The 26,880-nt window shown below is 38.7% G+C and overlaps 1 protein-coding gene across 5 annotated transcripts; it reads left to right on the top strand.

The window, feature by feature from the left end:
• Nucleotides 1-49: 49 nt before the first annotated feature.
• Nucleotides 50-26,880, top strand: KLHL15 (kelch like family member 15). 5 transcript variants are annotated; one of them, XM_079301115.1, is made up of 6 exons: nucleotides 50-170; nucleotides 394-477; nucleotides 562-888; nucleotides 2,456-2,551; nucleotides 11,215-11,926; nucleotides 20,283-24,907. In XM_079301115.1, exons 5-6 carry the CDS (start codon nucleotides 11,222-11,224, stop codon nucleotides 21,390-21,392), a joined length of 1,815 nt encoding a protein of 604 aa, XP_079157241.1. In that variant the 5' UTR covers nucleotides 50-170; nucleotides 394-477; nucleotides 562-888; nucleotides 2,456-2,551; nucleotides 11,215-11,221; the 3' UTR covers nucleotides 21,393-24,907. The 5 variants fall into 5 exon arrangements, with proteins under 5 accessions (XP_079157241.1, XP_079157240.1, XP_079157242.1 ...); XM_079301114.1 differs by lacking the exon at nucleotides 562-888; XM_079301117.1 differs by lacking the exons at nucleotides 50-170; nucleotides 394-477; nucleotides 562-888; nucleotides 2,456-2,551 and adding exons at nucleotides 3,724-3,865; nucleotides 4,071-4,181 and having other exon boundaries at nucleotides 20,283-21,039; nucleotides 21,274-24,907.

Here is a 26,880-nt window from a genome sequence, read left to right as displayed (position 1 = left end):
CGCGGGCACGGCGCGCCTGCGGGAGCGCGCAGCTCGTGCCCGGAGCCCGCCAGGACGGGCGCCCCGGGAGCGCGGCTCAGCGCGGGCGTGGAACAGCGCCGTGGCTGCGGGAAGGGAACCGGGCTCGGTGAAAGGCACACCGGAGGCGGGAGGCTCGTGCCGTGCTCAGGGTTTGGGGCTGTGCGGATTTATTTGGGTGCAGAGCGGTGCGATGCAGAAAGGCACCTGGGGGGACTGAAACACAGTCCGTGTATGTACTGAAATGAGCACATCGACCGCCGTGTCTGCTCCCATAGAAACGTGTCACCATACATGTGTTACAACCTGTGCTGGCCATCGGCATGAGGAGATCTTTCTAATTTCAACCTTTTTTCTTGTTACTGTCTTTTGTAGACTGGGCGCTTATTGTTAGGGAGACCATGTGGACGTGAGAGCTGACCCAACATACGAACAACCTCAATGTTTTGTATGAAACAGGTAAAAATCCCACCAAACGCTTACTGTTTCCAGAGTTGGGTGTGACATAAATGCTTTAAAAATTGAATAAAATCCCTAATCCAGGGATGAGAGCCAGTTTAGAGATTCACCAGAGAGTAAAGGCCAAATTCCCAACCTTTCCCTATGGGAAATCAAACTGACTTCTTCATGGGAACCTCTTAAAGGCATAGAGGATGTTGCTGGTCATGTATCCTCCGCGGTCAGGGAAACAGGTTTCAATACAGGTAACCAGTTATCTCAAATATCTGTGCTGTGCCAACAACAGTGGCTTTGTCTGTCGGAAAACACGTTTGTTCTCAGTTTTTACCTGGCTTTGCAGGTCAAAAAAAGCAGGTTTGGGGCAGACAACCACGTGACTGAAATGTGATGATGGAAATTTGTGTGAAACTGGTATGCCTGGTTTAACAATGATTGTAACCTCCCACTTTCACAAATGCTACCATTTCCATGCTTTCCTGATACAAGAACTAGGAGTGAGCTCTGCTGGCTATTCCTAGAGCAAACACGTTGCTAGTGTTCTTGATCTGAAGAAATCAACAGGAACACATTGTAAGAAACTTTCCATTATTTATGATGGTATTGCCAATGACAGAACGTATTTTGCTTGCAACCCAGTCATGTTGTACATTAGTCTGGAAAATAAATTTTCACATTTAATCTTTTATCAGCCACACGGTGTTTTCAGTTTTGCATTAAATACCTCACTTCTGGGAAAAACAACTGAGATGCACGAGGTGTAGTGGGAGCATGATGCAATACTTGGTTGTAGTTGCCTTAATGTTCATGCATGTATAATCCCTCTTTTATGAAAATGAACTGAAAATACTGGACTCTGTAGTTGCTTAGCTGTTTAAATTATGCAATAAATGCAGTGCAGTGTAAAATTATGGAAATAGTTTTTGTCATATTTGAAACAGCCTTTAAAAAATACTTAATCCTTGTCAAACACTCTGTCAGGAATATGAAAAATATGCAAACTGTTGCTTCTATTTTAACAATGAGATTGTACATTTTACGTATTCTGGGATACTGTTGCTATTTTGATGCACTTATTTGGAAATGCTTGTAGTATAAAGAAAACCCAGAAAAGTCCAAAGTCTGCAAAGGTCTCATTATTGTGGAATCATAGAATGGTTTAGGTTGGGACTTCAAAAATTGTTAAATTCAAATCTCCCTGCTGTGGGCAGAAGCACTTTTCACTATCCCAGGTTGCTCAGAGCCTCATCCAGCCTGGCCTTGAACACTTCCAGGACTGGGACATCCACAACTTCTCTGGGCAACCTGTGTCAGTGCTCCACCACCCTCACAGTAAAGAATTTCTTCCTAGCACTTAAGCTAAGCCTGCCCTCTTCCAGTTTGAAGCCATTCCCCCTTGTTCTGTTACTACATGCCCTTGTGGGAAGTCCATTTTCTAGCCTAGTTTTGGGCCTCCTTTAAGCACTGAAAGTTTCTATAAGGTTTCTCTGAGCCTTCTCTAGTCCAGGCTGAACAACCCCAACTAAAATTGGTAAGAACATTTCTAGGAGTCATATGTCAATATATGTGTGTTGTACATGTATGTATGAATAAATAAAGTTTAAAAATATTAGAATTAAATCCTAACTAGTGAATTTATATAGCTCAAAAAATTATATCCAGAATTTTAATCATTGCAATAGTCTCATTTAAGCCAGTGGTAACTACTTACTTGTACAACTGACTTTGTACAAATGCCTAAATCAGAGGGGTCAACCCAAATCTCAAATTAATATTCAGTAGTGATCATTGTCAGAGGCCTAATTGTAATTATTTATTTTTGCTTAGGTGACTAGAACTGAGACATTATTAACATATTTCGATTTTTTTTGTAGAAGCAAGTTGTTCAATATAAAGGAGAAGGGGATGGGAGGGTTTTTTGTGCTTTGAAATATTGAGTTGTTTTAAATGTCAAAGCTGTTGTGGTTTGTTTTGTGGCTAGGTTTGAGGTCCCTTCTGTGACAGTGTGTAGGAAACTCCTGAAGATCATCTTGCACCTCAGCTTGACACAAACTGCAGACAGCAAAATGACAGTCAGGTAAAACATGAAAATCTTGCTTGGTTTTTTCCACTCTTCCTGACCTATGAAGGTCAAAAGTCTGAGGGGTGCAGAAGGATGCATGAAGTTTTGGTTGTATCATTTTTGTATATGAGAAATTTCGTTTCTACTAATTTTTCTTTGTTGAAGCATTAGATATGGGTGTGTACATGCTTGCTGCAGCAGGAGATGTACCTTAGGGGAAAAAGAGGGAATGTCTCTCCTTTGAGACATAGGTGGCAGGAACATTTGCTGCCTTGACAGGGCCAGTCTGTAAAGGCCAGTTTTTTCACCATAAGGGCACAAATAACAGGTTATAAAACAGTGATGGGGAGATGGGGCAAATTTACTGCATGAGGGAATGAGGTGGAACAGTAAGGAGTTGCAAAGCTGAGAAAGGTTTGGGCATTGGGATGAAGGAGTGAATGGGAGGTTGATTGTAGCAGAGGGAGCAGTAGGTGGGCAGTTGAACAGGGTGGGAATAGCATTGGGAAGTCTTTGTGAAGCACAGCATGGAGTGGCTGGTTCATTGTGTGAAACTGTGAAAGGTGGGAAAGACATTCAGCTTGGGGGTGGCAGCTATAGAGAAGGTACACTTGTTTTATAAATCAAGAATGGGGAGGGGATGGTAATGTGAGACTGAAAATAGGCTGTGAAGGGAATGGGAAGAGCAATAAACGGGGAGAGAGGATGGCAGCCTGTGGCCTGCTATTTAAAGCAGTGAGTGAAATAGAAGGGTAACAAATGCTTTGGGGGTGGTAGTGGCAAACCAAAGGTTCAGGTTCATCTCTTACAATAAAATCAGTTTGCCAGGCAAAGGCAAAATAGCGAAAGCAAAGGGCTATTTGTGCTAAGGCAGAGCCCTGCTCATCCCACTCAGGGCTGCGCTCCTTGTGTCAAGTTTGTTCGCTGCCGGCCCTGACCCCTGGGGCTCCGGTGACCCGGTTCCCAGGCCGGCCGGGGTCGGGGCGGAGCTCAGCCGGAGCGGGCCGGGGTTGCTGTAGCCCGGGGCGGGATGCAGCGCTGCACCGGGCAGCTGCCAGAGGAGATGGGAACTGCCATAGCCTCGCAGAAACTTGCTGCAGCCTGGAGGCCGGACGCGGCTGATGCTTCTCGGTGTGGCTTTCTCCGGCCGCGCTGCTCGGGGCGTGCCGGGGCTCCGGGGGCCGGCCCGGGGCGGTGCCGGTGCCGCGGTGCCGGTGCCGCCGCTCGCCCCGGGCCCGCCCGCGCGGCCGCAGGTGCGGCGGAAGTGACGGCCGGCGCGGTGCTGCCGGGGGAACATGGCGCCCGCGGCCGCGCGGGGCAGCGCGGAAGGTAAACAAGCGTGAGGGCGGCGGGGACCCCGGGGGCGAGGCCGGGCCGGGCCGGGAGCGCCGGTGCCCGGGCGGCGCGGCGGGGGCGGCTCCCACCTCCCCCCCGAGCGCGGACGGCGGGGAGGAGGGAGCCCAGGATCCCCCCTTCTTCCTCCGCCTCCTTCTCCTCCTCCCGGCTTCGCCTCAGCCATTGCCCCTCTCCGCAGCCCCCCGGCGCCTCCCTCCGCCGCCCCCGGCTGTATGGTACACGGAGCCAGGGCCCCTCTCCGCCGCTCCAGCGGGAGGAGCCGCGTCCTCAGCGCCGCCGCTGCCGAGAGGTGGGTGAAGGATCCCCGGGCCCGCCCGCCCCACCGAGGGCGGCCCGGGGCCCTGCCGCCCTCAGGGAGCCTGCTCCCCGGGCCGGGGGGCGGCAGCGGGGATCGGGCACGGTGAATGCCTGGCGGGGCCGGGGCGGGGGCAGCCTCGCGGGCCCCTCAGTTCCTGCGGGGCCCGGGCCTGCCAGCCCCGCTTGCCGGGAGCTCGGCCTGCGAGCTCCGCTCTCAGCGGAGCGGGGCTGGGCGTGCGAGCAGGCGGGCTGAAGTAGGTCATCTGAGTTCCTGCCCCGAAAATGGCCACTTCTACCCCCATCCCGATCGTAGGTGGTCGCGAAAAAAGTATCCGTGATCTGAAAGAATAGAGTTACCCAGGGTTGGTACTAGAGCTTTGATATATTTGGTTGAATACTGTTACTTAGAAATTGAAAGTTCTTGCCTTTTTATTGTTTGGGGTTTGGGTTTTTCCCCCTCCCATTTAGAAGAGGAATAGGGTAATCATAAAGCTATTGATGGATAACAGGACAGAAGTACTGAAGTTCTGTGGACTTGTTATATAAACTTGCCTGTAGAATAACCCAGCTCTTACACCACCATTGCCCCAGTTCACATTCAGATCCTCTGAGAATACCACCATGGACCAACATACCTCTTGTCTTTTCCCTTCCATCACCTAGCAAATGTATTTAATTTCTACCACATGTCCTATAAACTTTCCCACTGAAGCTCATCTCCTTTCACTTTCCTTAATTATACCCTGTGGCTGGTTTGGATTTACACACGTGTTGATTTGCCTTTCAGCAAGCAGAGCACAGCAGATAACCATTGAGCTTGTACTGGACACATCAGACCTTTCTCATTCATCTAGCTGCCAGTTTGGGGATATGTATAGAAATTAAATATGTTTGTGATTTCTGTGTTTTTGATAAGTGAGTTTGACATTTAGCAGTGGTCAAATCCTGTGCGTTTTGTACAAAGGTCACAATGGCATGTTCTCAGAAGATGCTGGGAGGACTTACTAAGTTAGCAGGAAAGATACAGGTAGCAAAAAGACAAATGGAGGGAGTAGTTTATCAATCCTAATTTAGATTTTTACTTATATAGTTTAAATACTACTTGTAGCTCATTTCCATCTTATGCGAAAAAATAAGTCAAAAAAGATCAGATTTGCTAATAACAAATACTTAGCTTGCTTCTTTTCTGTGTAAAATACACTATAACTTAATAAAAATCTTCACTGTGCCTTATTCATACCTTTTTCTTATATTCTAAATGAAGGATTATTCTGTAAGACGTATGTATAAGGACTGATATAATTCAGGATAGAGCAGTCCAGTCCACTTTGAGAGCAGTGGCAAATCTGTAGTTTTCAGCACTATCATCATTCACCTTTTAGGTATGAATAATACAAGTATTTCTTGAATTACTAATGCACTGTCCAGTTAAGACAAGTCTCATTTTTGTGGATGTACCAACTGTTTTGTACAGGGCACCTGTTCTAGTATCAGTAAATGCCCTTGAAAGAACATTGAGCTGAGTTTGCTGTGTTTGGGAGCAGGTTTTTCCGTACAGGTGGTGTGATGCAGTGACCTTTTAGACAGATGGTTCAAACTATCTTAGTGTCTGTGAAGTGCAGTTACAGGTTTTGGCACACTTAGAGTGAAGAATAACCCTACTGAGCTGAGGCACAATCCACGCAGTTTTAGTAGGGTTGGTAGTTAGTTCTCATGCTTCTGGCACAGCCATAATGATACAAGGTGCCACTGTTGCTGAGAGCTGATTCAGCTTGCTCTCAGATAACAATGTGGACAGAGATAGTCAGGGCAGCTGTCCTGGTCTGCTCTGTGCCCCCAAAAAATGGAGTGTGGCAGCTTTCAGGAGTAGCCAAGTTTTAATTTCTGAAATTCTGGTTCCTTTGACTAGTGGTGATTGGTAACTTCCATCTTCTTAAGTAATCCAGTGCTTTTGGAATTCTCAAGATGGATTGGGTGAAGTTTTAAACGTGAACATACCAATGTATTTAAGATAAATTGTTTCCCAAATTGACTGTACTGATTACAAAGGATTTTAGATAAAACACATGGAAACTGGATGTATTTCTTTGTTCCCTGTGTTTGCAATTGTTGTAGCAATGAAAGGTTTTGATGCCACTGGTTATTGATTTATCCCACATGACATCACTCCTTCTGTTGCTGTTAGTGGGGGATTATGAGGAAAAATGGTGCACAAATTTAATGTTTTAGTTTTGAACCATATAAACCGAGGTTTAATTTGGGGGAGAAATTATTTATACTGTGTATGTTATAATTACATTCTTGCTTAATACAGTACACTGCATTCAAAGGCCCAGGGTTCAGCCACTTGTGCAGTTGGGAATGTTTGCTAGTGTGTTCAAATACTTGTTGTATTGTATTTTCGTACATGTGTGTAACATTTGATTATGGAGAAATGTCCCTTTCCTGCAGAAAAGTGTATTAACAAAACCAGGGTCAAAGAATTCTGCTCTGGATAGCCTTTGCTGTGCACCTCCCCAAATAAATCATGCATAATGGCTTTGAAATTTACATTGAAATGCGTGCATGTGGTGGATGGAAGAGATTATCGGTTTCTAAGCTCTATTTTATTACTTTGTGTAACTGAAGCATGCTTCTATGTGCCTGGTGAAATATCTTTATGGTGGAACTCATAGATAATAGTGTTTTATTATGTGAAAAATTGTTGTTCAGCTTGTCCCCAAAGGTGATTTCTTAGAATATCTATGGGGTAGGTAAAATGAACAAGTACTCCATAATCAGTAAACAAAACAAATCTTGCCAGTTCTGTCTCAGCATCCCAAATGAGTTACTAAGGAACAGCAGTAAATGAAAGCAGAAATTTTCCTTTGAGCTGGTGTGCTAGACTTGGTATTGTCAATACTTTCCTAGAATAGCAAATTTCTGTTCCTAGAAAATGCATATAAGCTTACATCTTACATAAAGACACACATTGAAAGGGCCCTTTTTCAGGTAGTACTGCTTTTGGAGAGGTTTTAAATCCAGGAGGGCATGAGTCAAAAGCAAGTATGCTATAACATGCTTCTCAGTAGCCAGTGCATTTAGACTCCATTTCTTCTGCTGATGACTAAGAGCCTCAGACACCCTAAGGAAAGACAGTTCTCCTTGTTTAGCCAGAAAAAGCAGTCTGGAGTAGGGTTTTCAGACTTTTATTACAGCTGCAGAATAAAGATGAGAAATCAGTGTTCCAAGTAAGTGGTTTTACAGTCACAGCACTGTAGAATCTAATGCATTATGTGCTAAAGGAGGAAAAAATGTAAGGAACAGCTAATATGGTTAAATATATTTCTCTTTTGGCTTTTCAGCAGTCTTGCTTCCTGTGCTGCATTACCCTGATCAACTCTAATGTGTGCAGAACAATAACATATGTCAATGTATATTGCCCCCCACCTCCCTGTATTGTTTATACATTGGAGGTTTTTTTTTTTTTTTTGTTCCAGTTTTCCTATAGGCCACTGCAGTCTCCATGTTTTTCCTTTGGATTAAGTGTGCTGCTGTGATTTCCATGCATGAAGAAAATCTAACTGAATTTTCCATTTTTATTGAAAATATGAAAAAAAAAATCGTTATGTATTGTCCTCTGGGAAATAACTGCAGCATTTGAATAGTGCTTAGAATTACATCAAAGATTGCAAGTGTGTGTGTGGGAGGAATGGCATAGCTATGCTTTAGAAAAATTACTTGGTTTGAGAGTATTTTCTATTGCATTTTTTAATGTTTGAACTACCACATTGGTATTTGCTTTTGACGGAGGATGGTAGCTTTCAAAATGAAGATTTTTACCAGTTAAGCATAATATGCATTTAATTATCTGCTTTCCTAGTTTTTTTGTGCTATTTTAACCCATTTGTGTATTTGCACTGGCAATACATTTTTCTGTTTTAAAGAAAAATTTATCTGCTGATAATGTTTATGGCTTTATGCCAAGAAAAGGATATTTACTGCTTTTATTTAATGCAGGAAGACAAGTAGTCCTTTTGCTTTTCACTCATAGAATTTTGAAGCTTCTTTAGATGGTGTAAGGAAAAGTCTTACTGGCTTTGTGTCTTCTTAAGTAATCCAATAAATGCTTGCTGCTGTTTAGGAGGAAAAATATGTTGATGTTGAAAACTACAGCTTTACTAAAAGTAATATCAGCTGGAATGTGAAAGGAGGGATTAAGTGATTTAAACACTCATATTTTTAAAACATTCAGAAATAATAATTTCCAAGTGTTGACCCCTGTATGATGTGAAATCCCATTATTTCCAGATGAATATATATTGCTTCTGTCACTTGGGGAATGTTCCTTCATTTTTTACTTTTTCTCGTATGATACATTGTTGTGTTATTCTGTACTCATTCTCACATTTGCAAATTCCAACTGTTCTTTCCCATTTTTAACCCTGGTCGTTGGCTGAGCCAAGTCTTAGTTTGTCTTCTAAAGGACTGTAACTTACACAGTTGCACTCTCTGAGAGTCCTTGTAACCACTGAACCTCTTGGCCCATTTCAGACAGCAGTGAGAGTTGTTTTAAGTTGCTGTATGTTTTATGAAAATGAGTGGCCCATTTAAAGGCAAGTGATCATTAAATCTCTTGAACAGGAAGGACCGAGTATGACCTCAGCTGTTATTAAACATCAGAGAACTGGGGATGGGAGGAGAGGAGTTGTGAGTGCTTTGATGAAAGAAGGAAGTAAGCTAATATTGGTACTTACCTTTTATTTGATATCAGAAATCCAGTTAGAAAGCAAAATCCTGTGAAGTCAGACATTATGCTTCCTCTTCACTTGGTTGCTTCTTTTTGAGGTGGTAAGAATTAGTGAAGTGGTTCTTTCCTCATCTGCTTTTGTGTAAGAATTCGCAACAACTAAAAAATATCTGATGGTAATTTTTCTTTCTGGTAGGCATTTGATGTTGAGGAATAAGAGAATGACAATATGAGGTTCCAGAGCAGTTTGCATGTTTCTCTTTGTCTTCGGTGACATTGAAGGGAAAGTGCTATCATGGATACTCGTGAGAAAGTGATTGGATTGTCATCTGTGTTCTTTTGTTCCTGCTCTTACTTTCAGGAATTTGAATTCTGTGAGAAGGCCTTAATTGTAATGAACACTCCCAGCATTGACTTTATTGTGCACAGAACCCATCATCAGGCTTCAGCAGTGTGGGAGTGGTGCTAATTTCATGAGGTGTGGCTACAAACACCCACTCACCAGTTTAGTTTTGCACAGACAAAGGGTATCTCCAGTTTGGTTTTCCAGGATGTGTGCTGAGGAGTGAAGGAGAGGAGATGATTAACCATTGATGAGTCTGATAAAATGCATTCCTGTTGCAATGGCAGCAGCCAGAATGTGGTGCCTGGGGAAGTGGGGCTAAGTGGTAACTGCTCTCTGAGGCTGTGAAACACGGCCCAGCCTAGAGTCACTTCTGGGTCCATACACTTGTGTGGAGCTTTATGATCTTGAGAATCTGCAGGTTTTTCTAATCCGTTGATATCATTTAGCTTTTCATGTGGGTTACCAGTACCAATACATTATTAGCTTTATTTGTTATAGAAAATTCAGAGTTAAATGCAACAAATATCTGAGGGAAAGTTGAGGTGTAATTTAAGGTGGGAAGAAGTGGGACAAGAGTAGCTGAATAAATTCTAGTAGCAAATGAATGCCAAATGGGGAAGCTCTTTCTCTCTCTTCCTGCACAAGTATGTGTCCTGCCCTCTGCATCAGGTTGGTTCCTGTGCCAAACCCCACAGTGCCAGGTCAGTAGTCAGCTCACTGGGAAGCAGAAAAATTTCTAGTTTTGAGGTTTCATGTGTGCTGGGAAGAGGGGGTGATCATATTTGTATCGTGTCTTTTTCATGTCTGTCCCTCCCTGCTCTTAGTTTATTTTTTAGTCATGTTTATGAGTGGAATTGACTTTGTGGAGAAGCCAAATGAACCCCAGAAATGGCTCAAAGTAGGCAGCAGGAGCTCAGGTCCTGGAATGTGAAAGAGAAATGTGATGGAGTGTGCTGTGGTCCTTTGGTGAATTGTTAATTGGCTCAAGCTGTGTTGAGCAAGTTTGCCCTACCTAAACCCAAGGAAGTTGAGCAACATTTTGAGAAATTTTTGGATTTTGAGTAGATTTTTGTTTTGATTTTTGAATTGACTTTAACAGAGTAGGATCCTGCTACTCTTGGATTTTTTTTTTTCGTTTATTTACAGTTTAATTATAGCTTGCATATAAGTAACACTATATCTGCAAATGCTTAATGAGCAATTAGGCTTCATTAAGCCCACTATACAGAATACTAATTTTTGTAACCTATACTTGTTAGTGCTTCTTATTGCCTTAGTATTTTGCACTTCATAGATCTCATAACTTAATCACTAGAGTAAGAAATGGGTGAAAACATGATGGGACTGTGTTTTTTTACAGGAGAACTGAAGCACACAATCTCAGATAATAACTGTGAAAATGTTCATTTTCCTACAGATAACTTTTGAGTAAATTGACATAAATTTTAAAACATAATGATATTTTTTAAGATCATACCATGTACAGATCTACTGAAGCTTGTTTCTGAAGTTAAGGAAGTTTGGCTTCCTTTTTGAGACCTTTGATATTCAAGAGTGGGTGTTTTATTGCTCCCCTGAGATAAATTCTTTAGAAAGATTGACAGAGAGGAGAGGAAAAAATCCATGACAACCTTTTTACTTCATTGTATGACCATGAATTAGCTTGGAGTTAAGGAATAATTTTGGCAGCGTTGCATAGTTATTTTTGGTCATTACCGTGTCTTTAAAATGAGAATATTTGGTTTGGGGAGAAATATTTTAAATTTGTGATTTAAGTTATTTCTTAAGTTGATTTTCAGCTGGAGAAAAATAGAAAGAATGATGAAGACTTTTAAGTCCTAATCAAAGCAATCTTAGTTAGAATTTATCTGGTCAGGATGGGCTTGTAATATGTTATTAGAAATTATGATTTATTTTTATTTTTATTTATGTTTTTTCTTCCCCCCCCAGGTGATTCATGGCAGGGGACGTGGAAGGGTTTAGCTCCTCCATCCACGACACCAGTGTCTCTGCAGGATTCAGAGCACTGTATGAGGAGGGATTGCTTCTTGATGTCACACTTGTCATTGAAGACCACCAATTTCAGGCCCATAAAGCACTGCTTGCCACCCAGAGTGATTACTTCAGGATTATGTTCACAGCAGACATGCGAGAACGAGATCAGGACAAAATCCATTTGAAAGGCCTGACAGCTACAGGCTTCAGTCATGTCCTCCAATTCATGTACTATGGAACTATTGAACTGAGTATGAACACTGTTCATGAAATCCTTCAGGCTGCCATGTATGTCCAGCTAATAGAAGTGGTAAAGTTTTGCTGCTCTTTTCTCTTAGCTAAAATCTGCTTAGAAAACTGTGCAGAAATTATGAGACTTCTGGATGATTTTGGTGTAAACATCGAAGGAGTCAGGGAAAAATTGGATTCTTTTCTGCTAGAGAATTTTGTGCCACTCATGTCCAGACCTGACTTTCTTTCATATCTGAGCTTTGAGAAGCTCATGTCTTACTTGGATAATGATCATCTGAGCAGGTTTCCAGAGATAGAGCTGTATGAAGCTGTTCAGGCCTGGCTACGCCATGATAGAAGACGCTGGAGACATACGGACACCATCATTCAGAACATCAGGTTTTGTTTGATGACACCATCCAGTGTTTTTGAGAAGGTTGGTGCATTTGAAAAGCAATAGGCAGGATTCATCATTTAGCTAGGGCAGCATGCCATTAAATAGGTAAGATTCCAGAAGCTATGAGAGAGAACAAAATGATAGCATTTTTTTTCTAATAAAGAAAAGCATAGAAGTTCTTTCAAATATCTAGAAGTGTTGTCTTTGGTTATTAGACAATAATACCTACAGTGGCTGGAGAACAGGTATGTTTGCAGTACATGTTTATATATGACTCTGTATGGAAAAGACCTTTTGAAATAAGGCCACTTGTATCTAGTTTGATTTCAAACATTCTTAATTGTTTTCTGCAAGTTACTTCTTGCTTTCCAGAGGCTTTAGACCTGCACATAATATGTAGGATGTATGTAATGATGATGGTTATCAATATAATCAAGAACAGTGACTGTAGATCTTATGTGGCTTAAGTACAGGGGAGGGTTATTTACAAATGAAAGGTAACATCTGCTCTGAAATCTTCAGAGTTGTTGTTGTATCTTCAGTACTTGTGGTATTACACAACAGTTAGAAGTAAGCCCGGTTCCTGCAAAGTTGAACATACACTTGGTTGTACACAAGACATAATATAATCAAAAATTGATGGTATAAAATGTAATTATTTACTTTAAATAGCAGAGGACTCTTTGTAACAGGCAATCTTATAATTGAATGTATTTTATTGTATATAGCAAGAGTTAAAGGAGAACTTGCCTTTTTCTACTTTTCTGTTGAAGAACAGACAAAAAATTGTTTTCTAGCTCTTGAGAATCTCTGAATATTTGTTAACAGTAGAGGATTACATACTTTGTAAGCCATTCTCTTACAGGCCATTAGCAGTGTTCAGGTTAGGAATTATTTATCTGTGGTGTTTTAACAATGTGAATTTTGTGTTACAAGATACCACTTCATCTTCTGCATTTTTCACCTCTCAGGAAATTAATAGGAGTTCAGACTCCATGTTTTTGTTGTGCTTCTTAAAAGTTAATCTGCCATATATTTTTACTTTAGTATTTAGTGAATATACAGACATGGTTGTATAGGTTTTGGTGGTTTTAAGGGCCACTGGATCATCCAAGCAGTAATTCTGATACTTATTTGTATTTCAGTTGATAAGAGCTATTAATTGCTTCAGACTAGTGAATTTTAATATTTTGGATTTTTTTCAGTGTATGAACTGAGTATAGGAAGTAATAATACATAAAATATATTCATTATGCTATATTGGACTATAGACATGAACATATTTTAGAATACTAATGTTTATATTGGGTTAAAACATTTTTAACTAGTAAGAGCTGAACTCTGCAAGATACTGTGTAGTTGTTTTAAATAGCACTTCTACCATATTATTGCATCATTTAAACCCTTCAGTAATAAAACCCACAGAATTCACAACATTTTTTTAGAGGTTTATCTATTAAAGCAGAGTTTGTGTGAGTCTGCTTCAGCTGTATGAGTTTTGGGGATGCAAGCTCAAGCATCAAGCTGTCCTCAGTTAAATTTCTGTAAGTGAAAGTGTATGTTGGCCTTCAGCATTATATTTGGGTATAACTTTTGGAGTTTTGATATCATTGGTGTAAATTCTGCCTACAGTGCTTCTCAAGTTTTATCTTGACAGCTGCCCAATGGCCCAATAGGTAAAAATTCAGCAGATAAGTTGTTTTCAGCATGCCAGGTTCTAGATCTACATGTAAAAGCTTTACCTAGTAATACCCTTTCTGTTAATTGTATGTGGGAGCAGAGAAAAGCCAGTGCAGATTATGGAGTGAGACAGCTCAGCAGAGGGAAGCAGAGCTAATTATGTCATTTGTTACTGCAGCTAGGAATGCATTTGTGTTTTACCCTGGCTAGAGAGTATTAAGTTATCCATCAGGACAAGTGACAAAGGACAACTGCTGTTGGAGCCAACATCAGAATATAGAACACTTTATTTTTTTAATAAAAGAGCATGTCTGTTCACTGTTCTGGCAGTAACTCGGAGAGACCCTCTTTTTTCTCTTTATTGAATGGGGAAATAGTGGTAAAACTCCCTTTTTTGGAGATCCACAGAGAGAATCCACCCTTTTCCTGAAGCCAGCACATACTAAATGCACGAATGTACCAAAGACAGTCTGGGGTTGACTCTTCCAGTTCACCAAACTCTGTATTTGCTCTACACTGGCCAGCTTGTCATGTACTTTTGTGTAATCTTTCTAATACGCATTTCTCAGATGCCTGTCACTGTAGGATAAAAATTACTTCTATAACTTCACTTTGCAAGTCATGGTAAGGATACTTTTGTCCTCTTAAGCCATTCTGTTCCTTACAATTTTTTTTTTGAGAGGTGTGCGTTTTAAAAATTAAATCAGTGAGTCTAGATTAATATCTGGAGGCTGATGTACATTTAGAGTGCCAAATGAAGGTACAGCATGTTTGCTTGCTGCAAACTGTCCTGGAAGAATGGCTTCTGAACTATTTAGTAAGTATTCCTTTCATTCCTTAGCCCTTAAAGTACATGCAGATATATGGAGAAAATGGAAAGATAAATCAAATAAGGATTTAGGGGATAGTTAGAAAGTAAAGGCAAAATGTTTAGGGAAAAATGTAAGTTTCTCTATCCACATATTGCTTTCCTATGTGTTCCTTTTATGAAACATATCCATGGCTCTGTAAGTCTTGAGGAGATTTGGAGATAGAAGATGAGTGCCTTTTGCCTGGATCACTGGGTTCATCTCCATGTTACTGGAGGCAACCATGTCAGGATTTCACTGAAATAGGCTGTTTGAGCTCCATTTAGTTTTTGTGTACTACTCAGATTAAAATGTTGTTTTGAAATCTCTGTCCTTAAAACCCAGGGTTTTTTATGTCCAGTGTGTAAGATTTGTTATGACTAGCCCATGCTGATTTATTAATTGCCAGCTTAAATAAAAAAAATTACTAATCACCAGGTTCATCAGCTTGTGCTGCATGGGTATGAATAGCATATTATCTTTGAATATCTGCTGTCCTGTTCCTAGAAAATAGTGATTTTTGAGAAGGTGTTATTGTAACTTTGTTACTGTGACTTTACCTTCCATAAATGTGTTGATTTTTTCCCCATTTGCCTCCATGTCTAGTAGTACATATGTATCTACTTACACAACTTTGTTTGCTGAAGTGTGAGTAAAGTTAGGGGCCCCTCTTATTGTAAATAGGTGCTGTACTTAATGTTTTTGGCTGTTAAGGTTACTGTTGATTTGAATTGATTTGTTTGCAGTATTTATCATATGCCTAGCTTCTTAATTGTGGCATATAGATTGTTGACTCCACTCTGATAGGAGATGTTAGATTGAGTTGGACTCCATCTTGACCTTGACAATTTCTCTTTCCAGTTTCTAAAAAGGAACAGCTGAGTAATCAATTTGAGGGCATTGACCTTGCTGCACAGAGGCTGTGCCTTTTTGTGATTAGGCTGAAAACATTTAAGTGATTTCTATTCTTGCAGAATAGCCCTTCAGAACCCTTCACTGGTACTCAGCAGTTCTCATACCAGCTTATAATTGTGATTAGAATATGGCCAGAGATAAGTAGATGTGAGAATAATAAAGATCCTTGTTAGTGGAGTTGATGGCTCTTCAGTGTTGATTCAGGTTGATCTCTATTAAAATATGGCTTTTTGGTGTTTTTTGTTTTTTTTTTTTTTTAGTGAGAATTTGGTCTTTAGATGTGTGATATGGGTACCATCATTGTTCATTGGAATTCATCATTGCTTCTGTACTCCTAGTAGCTGGATTGCTTCACACATTCAGAATTGGCAAGTTTATGAAATCTAAGCACAATAAGTTAGAATCTTTAAAACAGTTCTCTCTTTACGTGACTAGAGATGATAAAATGACATTATGAGCCACTGAGATTTTTCTTTTGTTTTTGTTTGTCTTTGGGTTTTTTTAACCTGTTCTGCAGAAGGAAGCAAGTTAATATCCATCCCATATAATAACATACTGAAATTTAATTACCAAGTGCACAAATAATACCTGTTTAGTTTGGGCAGCTCAAAACAAGCCTTTCTTTCTGGTTTTGAAAGCTTTTTCTTATAAACCTAAGTAACAAGAGTACAAATAGAGCAGTAGCTGTAAATGGTTTTATGAGGAAATTTTTTTTAAAAGGCTGTATACTGAAGTCAAATATGTTACAGAACATTTACCTTGCATTTCATTGCTCTCCCTGCCTCTTATTAAATAGAATAATTGTTTTTTGGGGAGGGGGAAGGTTGATGAACATAACATGGGACACAGCTGGTCTTTTGTGGGGATGACTTTTCAAATTAGAAATTAATAACTTAATATTTTGTTTTACTTCTTCATATAATATAAATGGAAGATCTGGAGATTTCCATAGCTGCTACAACTAGGAAAGTATGCATTCAATATAGCAGAAAAATGGACAATGAATAATCAATGCATTAATTTGGAAAGCCAGCATTTTTTATGCTGTGTTTCACTGATTTGAAGTGAAGAAGAGAAAATGCATTAAAGCTGAAATTTACTGTGACTGGAGGGATGCCCTAGGAGGCGAGTAGTGGGGTGGATGTTTTAATTAATTTTACATCTTTTATTATGGAATAACACATTTGATTTTGTTTATGCTGTTCTCAGTAGCTGTGTAGCTGAAAGTCTGATTGTGAACCACTGGTACTTCATACATTGAGATAGTTCCATTCTCCATCTCTGGAGATCTTACATTAGGCTGTGTCCCAGCATAACCTCTTTAAGGAGGTTTTCTTCAGAAGATTAAAGAAAGAATTGGAAAGCATGTAAGAAATGTAAAAAAAAAATAAAAAATCACATGAGCAAAGCTTTAGCACTTGGATTAAATTCCTTTCCAGTATGACTGGGGTTGATAAGGAAGTCCAACTTAAATTGCCTTTGAGACCCTTCAGCAAGGTGACAGAACAGTTTAAAGAAAAACTTTGAAAATGCTTTGAAGCATTTATATATTTTTATCAATTCAGAGTTAGTGATGTACTCTTTAGGAATGCACATTTGTTTTACTTCAGGGTTCGTGACAATTCCTGTACATTTCCATCTGTTTTGCCAAAATCCCTGTGTTCTGTTTGAGTGTTGGTAATTATGGACTTATTTCTTCCAGAGCTTCTCCATTTGAACATAACTGGAAAATTGGTCTGTTGATATTTGATATTTGCTTATTAACTTCCTGTTGCTGCTTACAGGTAGTGGCAGAGCCTACTTTTGAAAGCTGAGGGCTTTCCTTCTGGGTGTTTTGGGTGTCAGATAGAAATTCCTACAAAAGCCCATGGGCTTTCATCTGCTGATATTCACAACTTACAGCTGTTTTAAATACCAGGCTACCTCAATTTTAATGCTTCTCTTTTTTTGATTATATATACAAATAATGAAAATGACTCTAAAGTTATTTGAAAGTGTAGGCAGAGGGCTTTTTTTACTAGGGGCTGAACGGGGCTTTCAAATAGTTCTGGAACATTTCATAATGTGTGACTGAAAGTGGGCCAAGTGACCTACATTTGCTTTGTTTTCATTTGCATCAAACGAGTGTGAGCAGTCTGTACTTTCCTATAGGCAGAACCTAACATTCACCTTAGACTGTCATTTGAGCCTCAGGAGAGGTACTGCTCCTGTATGGCAGAGGCTATGCTGGTGAAAGGTGGATGGCTAAAACAGGGATATTTTTCCTTGACAGCCAAGTCTAGGAATGCTCCAATTACCTTTTCTTACCAGAAGTGAGGTAGTGGATCACTCTTGTTTTGTGGGATTTTATTTCTGCATATTGTAAGAATTGCTAGTGCATTTTCATGTTCAACTCTTCAAAGTTGTGTTTGTCAAAGCTTCCCTGTGAACTTCAGTCACAGAGGGGTGTTAATAACTGGGAGTTGCATTTGCTCCTTGATGCCTTTTTCATTTAAGGTAAGAGGTTGAGGCTTTGCTTTGACATGAGTGCCTTTGTTGAGATAAGCAGTAGTAAACTAATAGATTCATTCCCTAGTCTTGAGGGTCTCTCTTGGAATTGGAGATACTTCTTGTTTCCTTCAGCATGGGGTGAGATTCAAGCTATGTGAAGGAGCAGAGTGATGAGGTTGTAGGCTTATTTTAATTCTATTTTCTGGCTGGCATTCTAATTTCTAGATCTAATAACAGAGTTGTAAGTGTTGAGAGAGAAAGAAAAACATTTTCTGTCTCTGCCAGGCTTTACTGGTATGCTTCACATTGTAAGCATGTTGATCCTGTTGTCTTCCATAATTATCCAAGAAAACCTGAACTGCATATAGGTGTAACAAAGATAATTTAGATTTTTATTGAATTCCAAGGAGTGTAGCTCCAGTTTGAGAACAACTGAAGTAGTCCTACTGGTTTAGAATTTGAAAGTTCTTTTTAAGGATAAAGTAGCCCAGCCATGAGTCTTTGTTATTTTAACATATTTTTTCGTTTTTTGTAACCTTTATATGTTACTATTTTTCTGCCAGCATATTTTCTGTAATTTATATTCAGTCTTTATAGTCAGACAAGGTATATGGTTTATTCTCACAAATGCCATATGAGCAGATCTGTCTTTGTATGATATATTCTTTATTTGCAACAAGAAAATAGAGCTGTTATTCCCAGAAGAGCTGGGCTTACTCTGGGTTTTCTGTAAGTACCATACCTGAGTAAAGCTTTTTGCTCCAATGTCACTTCTGGTAAAAACAGTAGAAAGAAGCTGGACCTTGCTGCAAGAATAATGCATGTGAGCATCTTCCTTTTTTTTTTTGTAAACAAAGATAAGTTGAACTTGTCAAAATTAAAGTGGAAGAAAGAAAAAGTGTAAATAAAACCATCAAGTCACTGTCACTCTTGAGCTATACATTGCTTTAAAATGGTAGGTTACTATTTGACTTTTTTTTTTTTAAATCTGGTGTTTCAAACTGTCTCAAAAACTGTGAAAATTGTGTTCAATAATAACAGTTCAAAAGATTTAAAAAAAAATTCTTTGACAGCAGAATATCTTAATTACTACACAAGGAAGAGATGATTAACAGATGGGTAACAAAATTTTAATGGAATGTATTTATGGAACAAGCAGCTACTTTATTCACAAGACATAAAGAACATTAGTTTATAAATTTCTTTCCATATATGTCAAAATTCATATCACCACCCCTGAGGCATTTGTTCTTTGGGACAGAGGATAGGAGGAGGTGGGGTAAAAGATACTTAAAAATAGTAGCTCCTGGTGTTACCTTGTGATCACTTGAAATTTCAGAGTGACCTCGGATTTTTTTCAGAGCATTGCTTCTTGTTTGGAGCTGATGGGTTCTAAAGGCTTTTAGACTGTTTGAAAGCAATCCAATTTCATGTGAAAGAAACTGGGATTCAGGATCAAATCTGATGGAGGATTTGTGTGTTTGGCAAGATCTAGCAGGTTTTTATTTGTTTTAGAAGTGTGATTCAAAATGCTGTGTTATACCAGACTGTTCCCACGGTGAGCTGAGGACAGCCTTGGGCTAGATCAATTAAAATATTCAAGACAGGGATGTGTTTTGGAATGGTCTCAGGACCAGCCTCAGGCTCTTAAATTGGATTAGATACTAGGAAGGGTCCCAGAAAGGAATTCTTATTTTTCCCCTTTGCCTACAACTCCAAGAAAACTGATCAGTGATGGCTCTTAGGTTTTAACTTTCACCTGGGAAGTGGGAGTTCAACCTACCTCTGCAGTTTGCCAAAGAAATGCACACCTGAAGGATTATAGGCAGAGATGTTTCTTTCTTGTGTTAAAAGCATGTGTAAATATGTGGAGACTCAAGTGGGGAAACCATAATGTCATTATCATGATGAGTGGTTGGTGCAAGCACGTATTCAGAAGGAAGGTGGTTGGGTACCTTCCCTTCCCACCCTATGGCAATTAAATAGTCCTGTGAGCAGAGCCTAGCATTTGAGAGCTCAGGCTTCATTTGTGAGAATTCAGGAAAAAAAACAGACTAGAGTAGACCTTGCTAACCACAGAATGGGTGTGTAGAAACCCAGGAAAAGATGGATTTTTTTAATTTGGGTACTTTATGGATTAAGCACAAGATGAACAGAAGGTTTTTTTGTGAGAAGGAATAATGATTTTTAGACTTGAGGTTTTCATTTGTACCTAATTGCAGCATAAAATCTGCATGTGATTATTCTGCTGAAAATGTTAGTCACTGCTCTTAATCACTACATTGCCTTCTGGATTTTGGATAACAATACATCAGTTTAAACCTTCATGCATAAATGCAATTGCTCTCAAGATTGCCTGAATGAAACAAAGTAAAATAATCTTCTAATGACACATAGTGATTTAGATTTTCTGGGTTGTTTCTCTTGGTCAGAATTTTAATATATTTTAAATGTATTCATAGGTAAAAACATCAGAGTTTTATCGCTACTCCCGGCAGCTGCGACATGAGGTTGACCAAGCCATGAATTACTTTCATAGCGTTCACCAACAGCCTTTGATGGAAATGAAATCGAACAAAATTCGTTCTGCCAAACCCCAGACTGCAGTGTTTAGAGGAATGATAGGACACAGTATGGTAAACAGTAAAATTCTTCTCTTGCACAAACCAAGGGTCTGGTGGGAACTAGAGGGTCCTCAAGTACCTTTACGACCAGACTGCCTTGCCATTGTAAATAACTTCGTGTTCTTATTAGGTGGGGAAGAACTGGGGCCAGATGGTGAGTTCCATGCTTCATCCAAAGTGTTTAGATATGACCCAAGGCAGAACACTTGGTTACGAATGGCAGACATGTCTGTGCCACGTTCTGAGTTTGCTGTTGGCGTGATTGGCAGGTATGTTTATGCGGTGGCTGGGAGAACCAGGGATGAAACGTTTTACTCAACTGAACGGTATGATATCACTGAAGATAAATGGGAGTTTGTGGATCCCTACCCAGTCAATAAGTATGGACACGAAGGAACTGTGCTTGGTAACAAGCTGTATATCACTGGTGGAATTACATCATCTTCAACTTCTAAACAAGTGTGTGTGTTTGATCCCAGTAAAGAAGGAACAGTAGAGCAGCGAACACGGAGAACTCAAGTGGTCACTAACTGTTGGGAGAACAAATGCAAAATGAATTATGCGAGATGCTTTCACAAAATGATTTCTTATAATGGTAAGCTTTATGTCTTTGGTGGTGTCTGTGTGATCCTGAGAGCCTCCTTTGAATCTCAAGGATGTCCATCTACAGAGGTTTATGACCCTGATACTGATCAATGGACTATATTGGCTTCTATGCCAATAGGTAGGAGTGGTCATGGTGTAGCTGTTCTGGACAAACAGATAATGGTTCTTGGAGGCCTTTGTTACAATGGTCATTACAGTGATTCAATTCTCACTTTTGATCCAGAGGAAAACAAATGGAAAGAAGATGAATATCCAAGGATGCCATGCAAGCTGGATGGCTTACAGGTCTGCAGCCTGCACTTTCCTGAGTATGTTTTGGAGCATGTTAGACGTTGCAGCTAAAAGAGAATGAACAACCCAATCAAATACAAAAGAGCTATGCTGAAAAAAATTGCAAACCAATTGAATTCCTGCAGAGACATTTCCTTGTGTATAAGAACAACAGCTAAATGCTCAAGAGAAACAGGATGTACAGGGAGTGTACTTACCAAGTTTGTTAGAAAAGGTGATAGTTGGTCTGACCTTGTGAAAGCTTTGTTGGTTTTTATTTTTAACAAACATAATTGTAAGTATGAGGAAAAAAAATATATTTTTGAGTCTGCTTTTTTTTATAGCAGTTTATGTCCACAATGTGTTCTCTTTTATTTTAATGGCCATAATACCACTACACTTTTGAAATAAGTTGAGTTTGGTAAAATACTTGTGAAAGGAAGAGAAGAAAGATGTTATTTTAATTTTTTATTAAGCATCAAAATACAGTTCATCACCAGTACTTGGCTACAACCAGGTATAAAGTAACAAAACCATTCCTGTGTTTTATGTTGTCTTTTAGATGTTTTTCCCCTTAACTGCAAAGTAGTCTCAAATCTACTAGGTATTTTTGTTTTCCCTTATTTACTTTGGAGAATAATTTTATTCCTATTGCATGACCCTTTTCCTGATTTTGTATAGTTGTACCAGTAAGTCTGCCAAAACGCAAATTACACATTTTCTACTAAATTGAAAACAAAGCATTTTTATATTCAAAACACTATTTCTATGCTGCCTTCTATTGTTTGTGTTGTGTTAGTTGGTGAGTAAAAAAATGGATTCACACATGTGCATACACTGTAAAAACTGTATATAAATGCATCTTTTTATGTGCAGTTACAATATTTTAACTAGTGCACAGATTCAGCCATATCTGTTGAATTTAAGGTATTCTTTCATGAGCTAAATAATTCAAAGTTCTTAAGTGAAACTGGAAGCCTCATTTGGTATCAAAGTATCTTTTAGTATATACTGATTGATTCAGTAACATTAAACTCTTTATATTGTTGCTACATAATGAACTTATACATTATTTTTTAAAAAGTAAACTCATTTTACCTGAGTTTCTTTTTATTTTCAATGTGCTGCCCAGTTTTCTTTTCTTGTTAAAATAGAAAACGTCGATAAGCAAATGCTCAGCACTGCTGTGACCCACAGTTATTTTTGGAACTGGATACTGGATATGCTACAGTTTATTGACAATACTTTGCTTATGCTCACATTTCAATATGAGTACTCATATTGAAGTGGTATAATCTTTTTATTATTATTATTTAATTATTAGCAATGTAAGAACTACTGTGTGTTGAAAATGTGGAGTTAGGTGATTGGTTTGTTAGTATAATTTCTGTTTCTTTTATAAAATCCTACACGACTATAGCTACTGACCTTGGAGTGCCTGAATATAGATGGCTGGTCCAAGAGGGCTTTGTCTATTCCATTGTGTTAACTTGCAGGTATAAATGACAGCAGATTGGTAAGAATTATCTGCCAAGACATAAATAATAACAGTAACTGCATTTTGACTGTCTTTGTGGATGTAAATTAGCCACTTCTAGAACCCAAAGGAGAGATCTGGGGAAGCTGAAGGCTCACACGTAGTTCAGATGCTGAAACATGAGCTGCATATTTTGTAAAATCTTATGCTGCTGTGTTTCATTTTAAGCAATAGAGCTTACTTTATATGCAGCAATGCAAAACCACTTTATTCAGCATCTTCCAGTCAGAATTCACTGTAGAAAAGGAATGTACAGTACTCAGGGAGTTCAAAAGAATGCACTTACAAAGGGACCAAAATCACCCTACATTTTCTGTGTTGAAAATAACACCTATTTGTGTAAATGAAGTTTGAAATAATAGAAGTTAAAACAATGTGTAAAACTTCTCATATTGTGTTCCGGTATCTTTGCAGGAATTATGTTCTGGGTTGAAATGTGAGTATTTGGAGCTATATGGCAAGTCAGCAGATTTTTAGGGTTTGTTTATTGTTATAAATGATTTATTAATTGAGTATTTTCATATCTTTTAAAAGAAAGAGGGAATGTTTGCCATCATAGCTGTAGTGGTAAGTTATTTACACCAGAAGAGACTGGACCAAATATAGTTATTCAGCCTTCTGATGCAGACTAGTTTGCAGCTAAATTTGTCTTTTTTGTTAAGAATACAGTTTACTGATTTAAAAATCTAATTTACTTTCTTGATAGCCTAACTTAAAGCAAATATGGCTTACACTAAAACCTCAGTTTCATTGTGAGGCTTGTTTGTACATCAGCCTATGTGGGGACAGATAAACTGACTGGTAGGTGCTGGCTCTGTGCTGACTGTATATAGTTTATGGAATATTGGGGCACAAGATGAAAAAAAAACAAGATTGGGGATGAGGGTGGGGTTTTTTTTTGTTTTTTTGGTTTTTTAATTTTTTTTTGTCACCAGTTCAGTTCTCAATAAGTTAATGGGGCAGCAAGCTAATCCTGTGTAAGGCAGCTGTCAAGGGCATGTTACATAGAATAGAGTACTTGACTTTGTGTGGGGCCAGTGCCTGTGTAGGGGGAAGCCCTGGCTCTGGATATCTGGTGTTCAGGAGTCAGATATCTCAGAGACTTGGCCAAGGCTTTATTAAAAGTAATGGTCAGGATAGGGGTGTCTCAAGTTACATTTTTGAGTCTGCATTCAAGCGCCTTCTGAAGCTCTGTGCACTCAGCAACTGCCACTAAAGTCACTGATGAGTGCTGACACTTGAAAAATGAAGAACCAGATCAGTTTTGGTGCTCTGCTTTTAAACTTGTATTTATCTTAAGGTGCACAGTTCTGAAAGACCTTGTTCAGGATTGTAGTAGTAATTGTTCTGTGAAATTATAATTGACCTGTTGGTTTCAGTTTCCCTGAACCTGTGTCTCCATTGAGAGGCTGGCTGTAACCTTTCCAGCATTGGGAATGGTTGGAATTTGCTTGGGAATAGAATGGTGGGGATATGTGAGAATGTTTTGTCAATTTACATATCTACAGTGCTTTCATTGTTTCAGACCTGAAATATAAAAATTAGTTTATCTTCTTTTTTATATGCAATGGAACTTTTGAGACAGTTACTTTGGTTACTTGGAGGGATTTTTTAATTTAATTTTTAAAAAAATGTTTACTCTTCATATTTAGCTCCAGATAATTTAGTACTTTAATAGAAACAAGTTAAGATGGCTAATGAGAATTGCCTACTACTATCAAATTCTGAGCATTATGGTCAGATTAAGATGTTTAATCTTAATTTAAAACATTTAAACCCCTCTCATTTGTCAAAAAAAGCTGAGTTATGATCTTTGGTTATTAGATTGCAGGAGGTTCTACTATTCCCATCCCATAATGGAATACCAGCAAATCTAATGTTACTCACATATTTAAAATTCAACATATGACTTACTTTGAAAAGCAAGTGTACTTGCCTTTTTTTAGAATGGTGGACATAGTGAGTTACAATCTAGGGGTTTTTTTTACATCTCTAGAAAAAAGCTATCAGCTTCATTTCTTAATTTAGCAACCAACTTCAGGAGGAAATTTTCTTTTCAAATGAGACAATGGACAAAAAGCACAGTGTTCCTGTAAGGGGACTGGATACTGCAGGTTCCCATTTCACATGATCCTAGGTCTGTTTTTATGGGGCAAATTGTTTTTTATAAGTGGGAGGCATCAGCTGGCAAAAGGAAATATTAGGAATCTTTTTCCCCTTAACTCAGCTGGTAGAAGGCAGAGGTTGCTTTTACAGAGGTCCTGCTGATTCAGAAAGCACAGCTAGCAAGTGGCAGTCTGGCAACCTTACTTTTATGGTATTTCTTTTGAAAAATGTGGATGCCCTACTTCCTGCAGTATGATCACAGTCCTGTTAGAACCAGCTCTGAGGGTTTGACTGTAGTATTTCCCTGATTTCTGAGATTTGCAGCTATGTATTCTTGAGGCCCTCCTGCCTTAGAATCCCAAGTGCTGCATTCAAACTAATCTATAAAACCCCATTGCTTAACTCATTATGTCCATTCTTTAGCAAAGGGAGGGTAAGCATTGTGGGGAGACTAACAGTTTTTAAAAATATATTTCTAGTTTGTGTCAGCCTGCATATGTCAAAGTCTTTTTAGAATAGTTGAATTTGTAGAGGTATTTTGCCTTTTTTCTTTAAAAAAAAAAAAAAAAAAAGAAAGTGAATTTTTTTTGCCCCCAGGTTCCTTTAACATTTCAGATCTGGACTTCACATGTGAATAGTCCAATACAAAGAAACAGGTAACTGTATGGTACTTAAAAGGAAAACATGTAAGCACAAATACCACTAAGCCTGTGCTTAAGAGTTTATAGGGTTGGGGCCATCAGAGAAAATATCCCTCCTGCTAATAAAAATATATATAGATGGTGAAGTTACTTGAATAAGCATCTGTCACAAGTGAAGGGGTTTACTGAAGGAGAGTGGGAAAGAACATAACTGGAAAACACATCATCTATTTAAACAGAGCTTGCTGGTGTCTTGTAGCTAACATTCTGAGATTGTCATGTTTGTTAAACAACTTAAAGCTGCTTAGAATAAATACTAATGACTACTTTTGCATCTGTATTCTATTTTTGAAAGGTGGTAAGTAACTTGAAAATTTCCCTTTGTATGGGTAAACTTCCTAAAACATAGTTGTATGTGGCAGGTGGCAGAAAAACTAATTCATTTTTGAGCACAGCTTTCCTGTGTGACCCTCTACTAATTTTTTTTACACTTCTCTAAGTTCAATTTATGTAATCTTTTAAAAATAACTTTCAGAAATCAATTTTAAATACCTTTGGATTAATATTAAATTGGTAGCTAAGGAAAAATAATTTCTATTTGCAGATAGTTTTTATTTATGGCTCTGGTAGAAGAATCTTACTGTAAGTTTAGAAAATGAAGTGCTCTGTAGGACTGTAAAGTTGGCTATATTAGGGGGGCTTTTATTACCTCAGTGGGACCCACCTAACTTTTATGTCAGTGTTGGAGCACGTAAAGGGAAAAGTGAATTATGTTTTTATTTTGAATATTTTTCCCTATATATTGTTATTTTTGTAGATCTTTTGAAAATAAATTATATGCTGGAGATTGCAATTCCACTATAATATCCCACAATTCCAGTGTACAATATCATTGTTTGTATTGAAAAGAATGTATTTGATAAGTTAACAGGAAAAGTTATTTTCAAACTGTACTGTGTGTCTAGCTATTGGAAAAACTTTTCCTATAGAAAATTAAAATTATATGTATATGACCTCATATATACATTTGGATTAACTGTCTAACGATTACTCTAGGGCTGCTATAAACTTCTCTAAATAATTTAAGAATTGCCTCTTTGTAACTGTTTTAAAGCATTTCTTCTTGTCTTTTTTTTTTTCCCCAGAAGGTAATTTTCCCTTGCTATGGATGCAGTATGCTCAGACTTGCATTTGTGCTCTGTTTGGGTTTCAAGCTGAAAAAATGTATAAAATGTGTATAAAGAAAAGTGTAAATAAAATATTTTTAATCTTTAAA

The sequence above is a fragment of the Erithacus rubecula genome (assembly GCF_903797595.1).
Source record: "Erithacus rubecula genome assembly, chromosome: 1".
NCBI classification, from domain to species: Eukaryota; Metazoa; Chordata; class Aves; order Passeriformes; family Muscicapidae; genus Erithacus; species Erithacus rubecula.
Note: the sequence above shows the minus strand (reverse complement) of the source record. Positions and strands in the feature narration are given on the sequence as shown.

Coding starts and splice junctions, on each gene's coding strand:
- KLHL15 (XM_079301116.1), top strand. CDS start 11,222: ATGGCAGGGGACGTGGAAGGGTTTAGCTCCTCCATCCACGACACCAGT. Junction 11,927..20,282: donor CATCCAGTGTTTTTGAGAAG/GTTGGTGCATTT, acceptor ATGTATTCATAG/GTAAAAACATCAGAGTTTTA.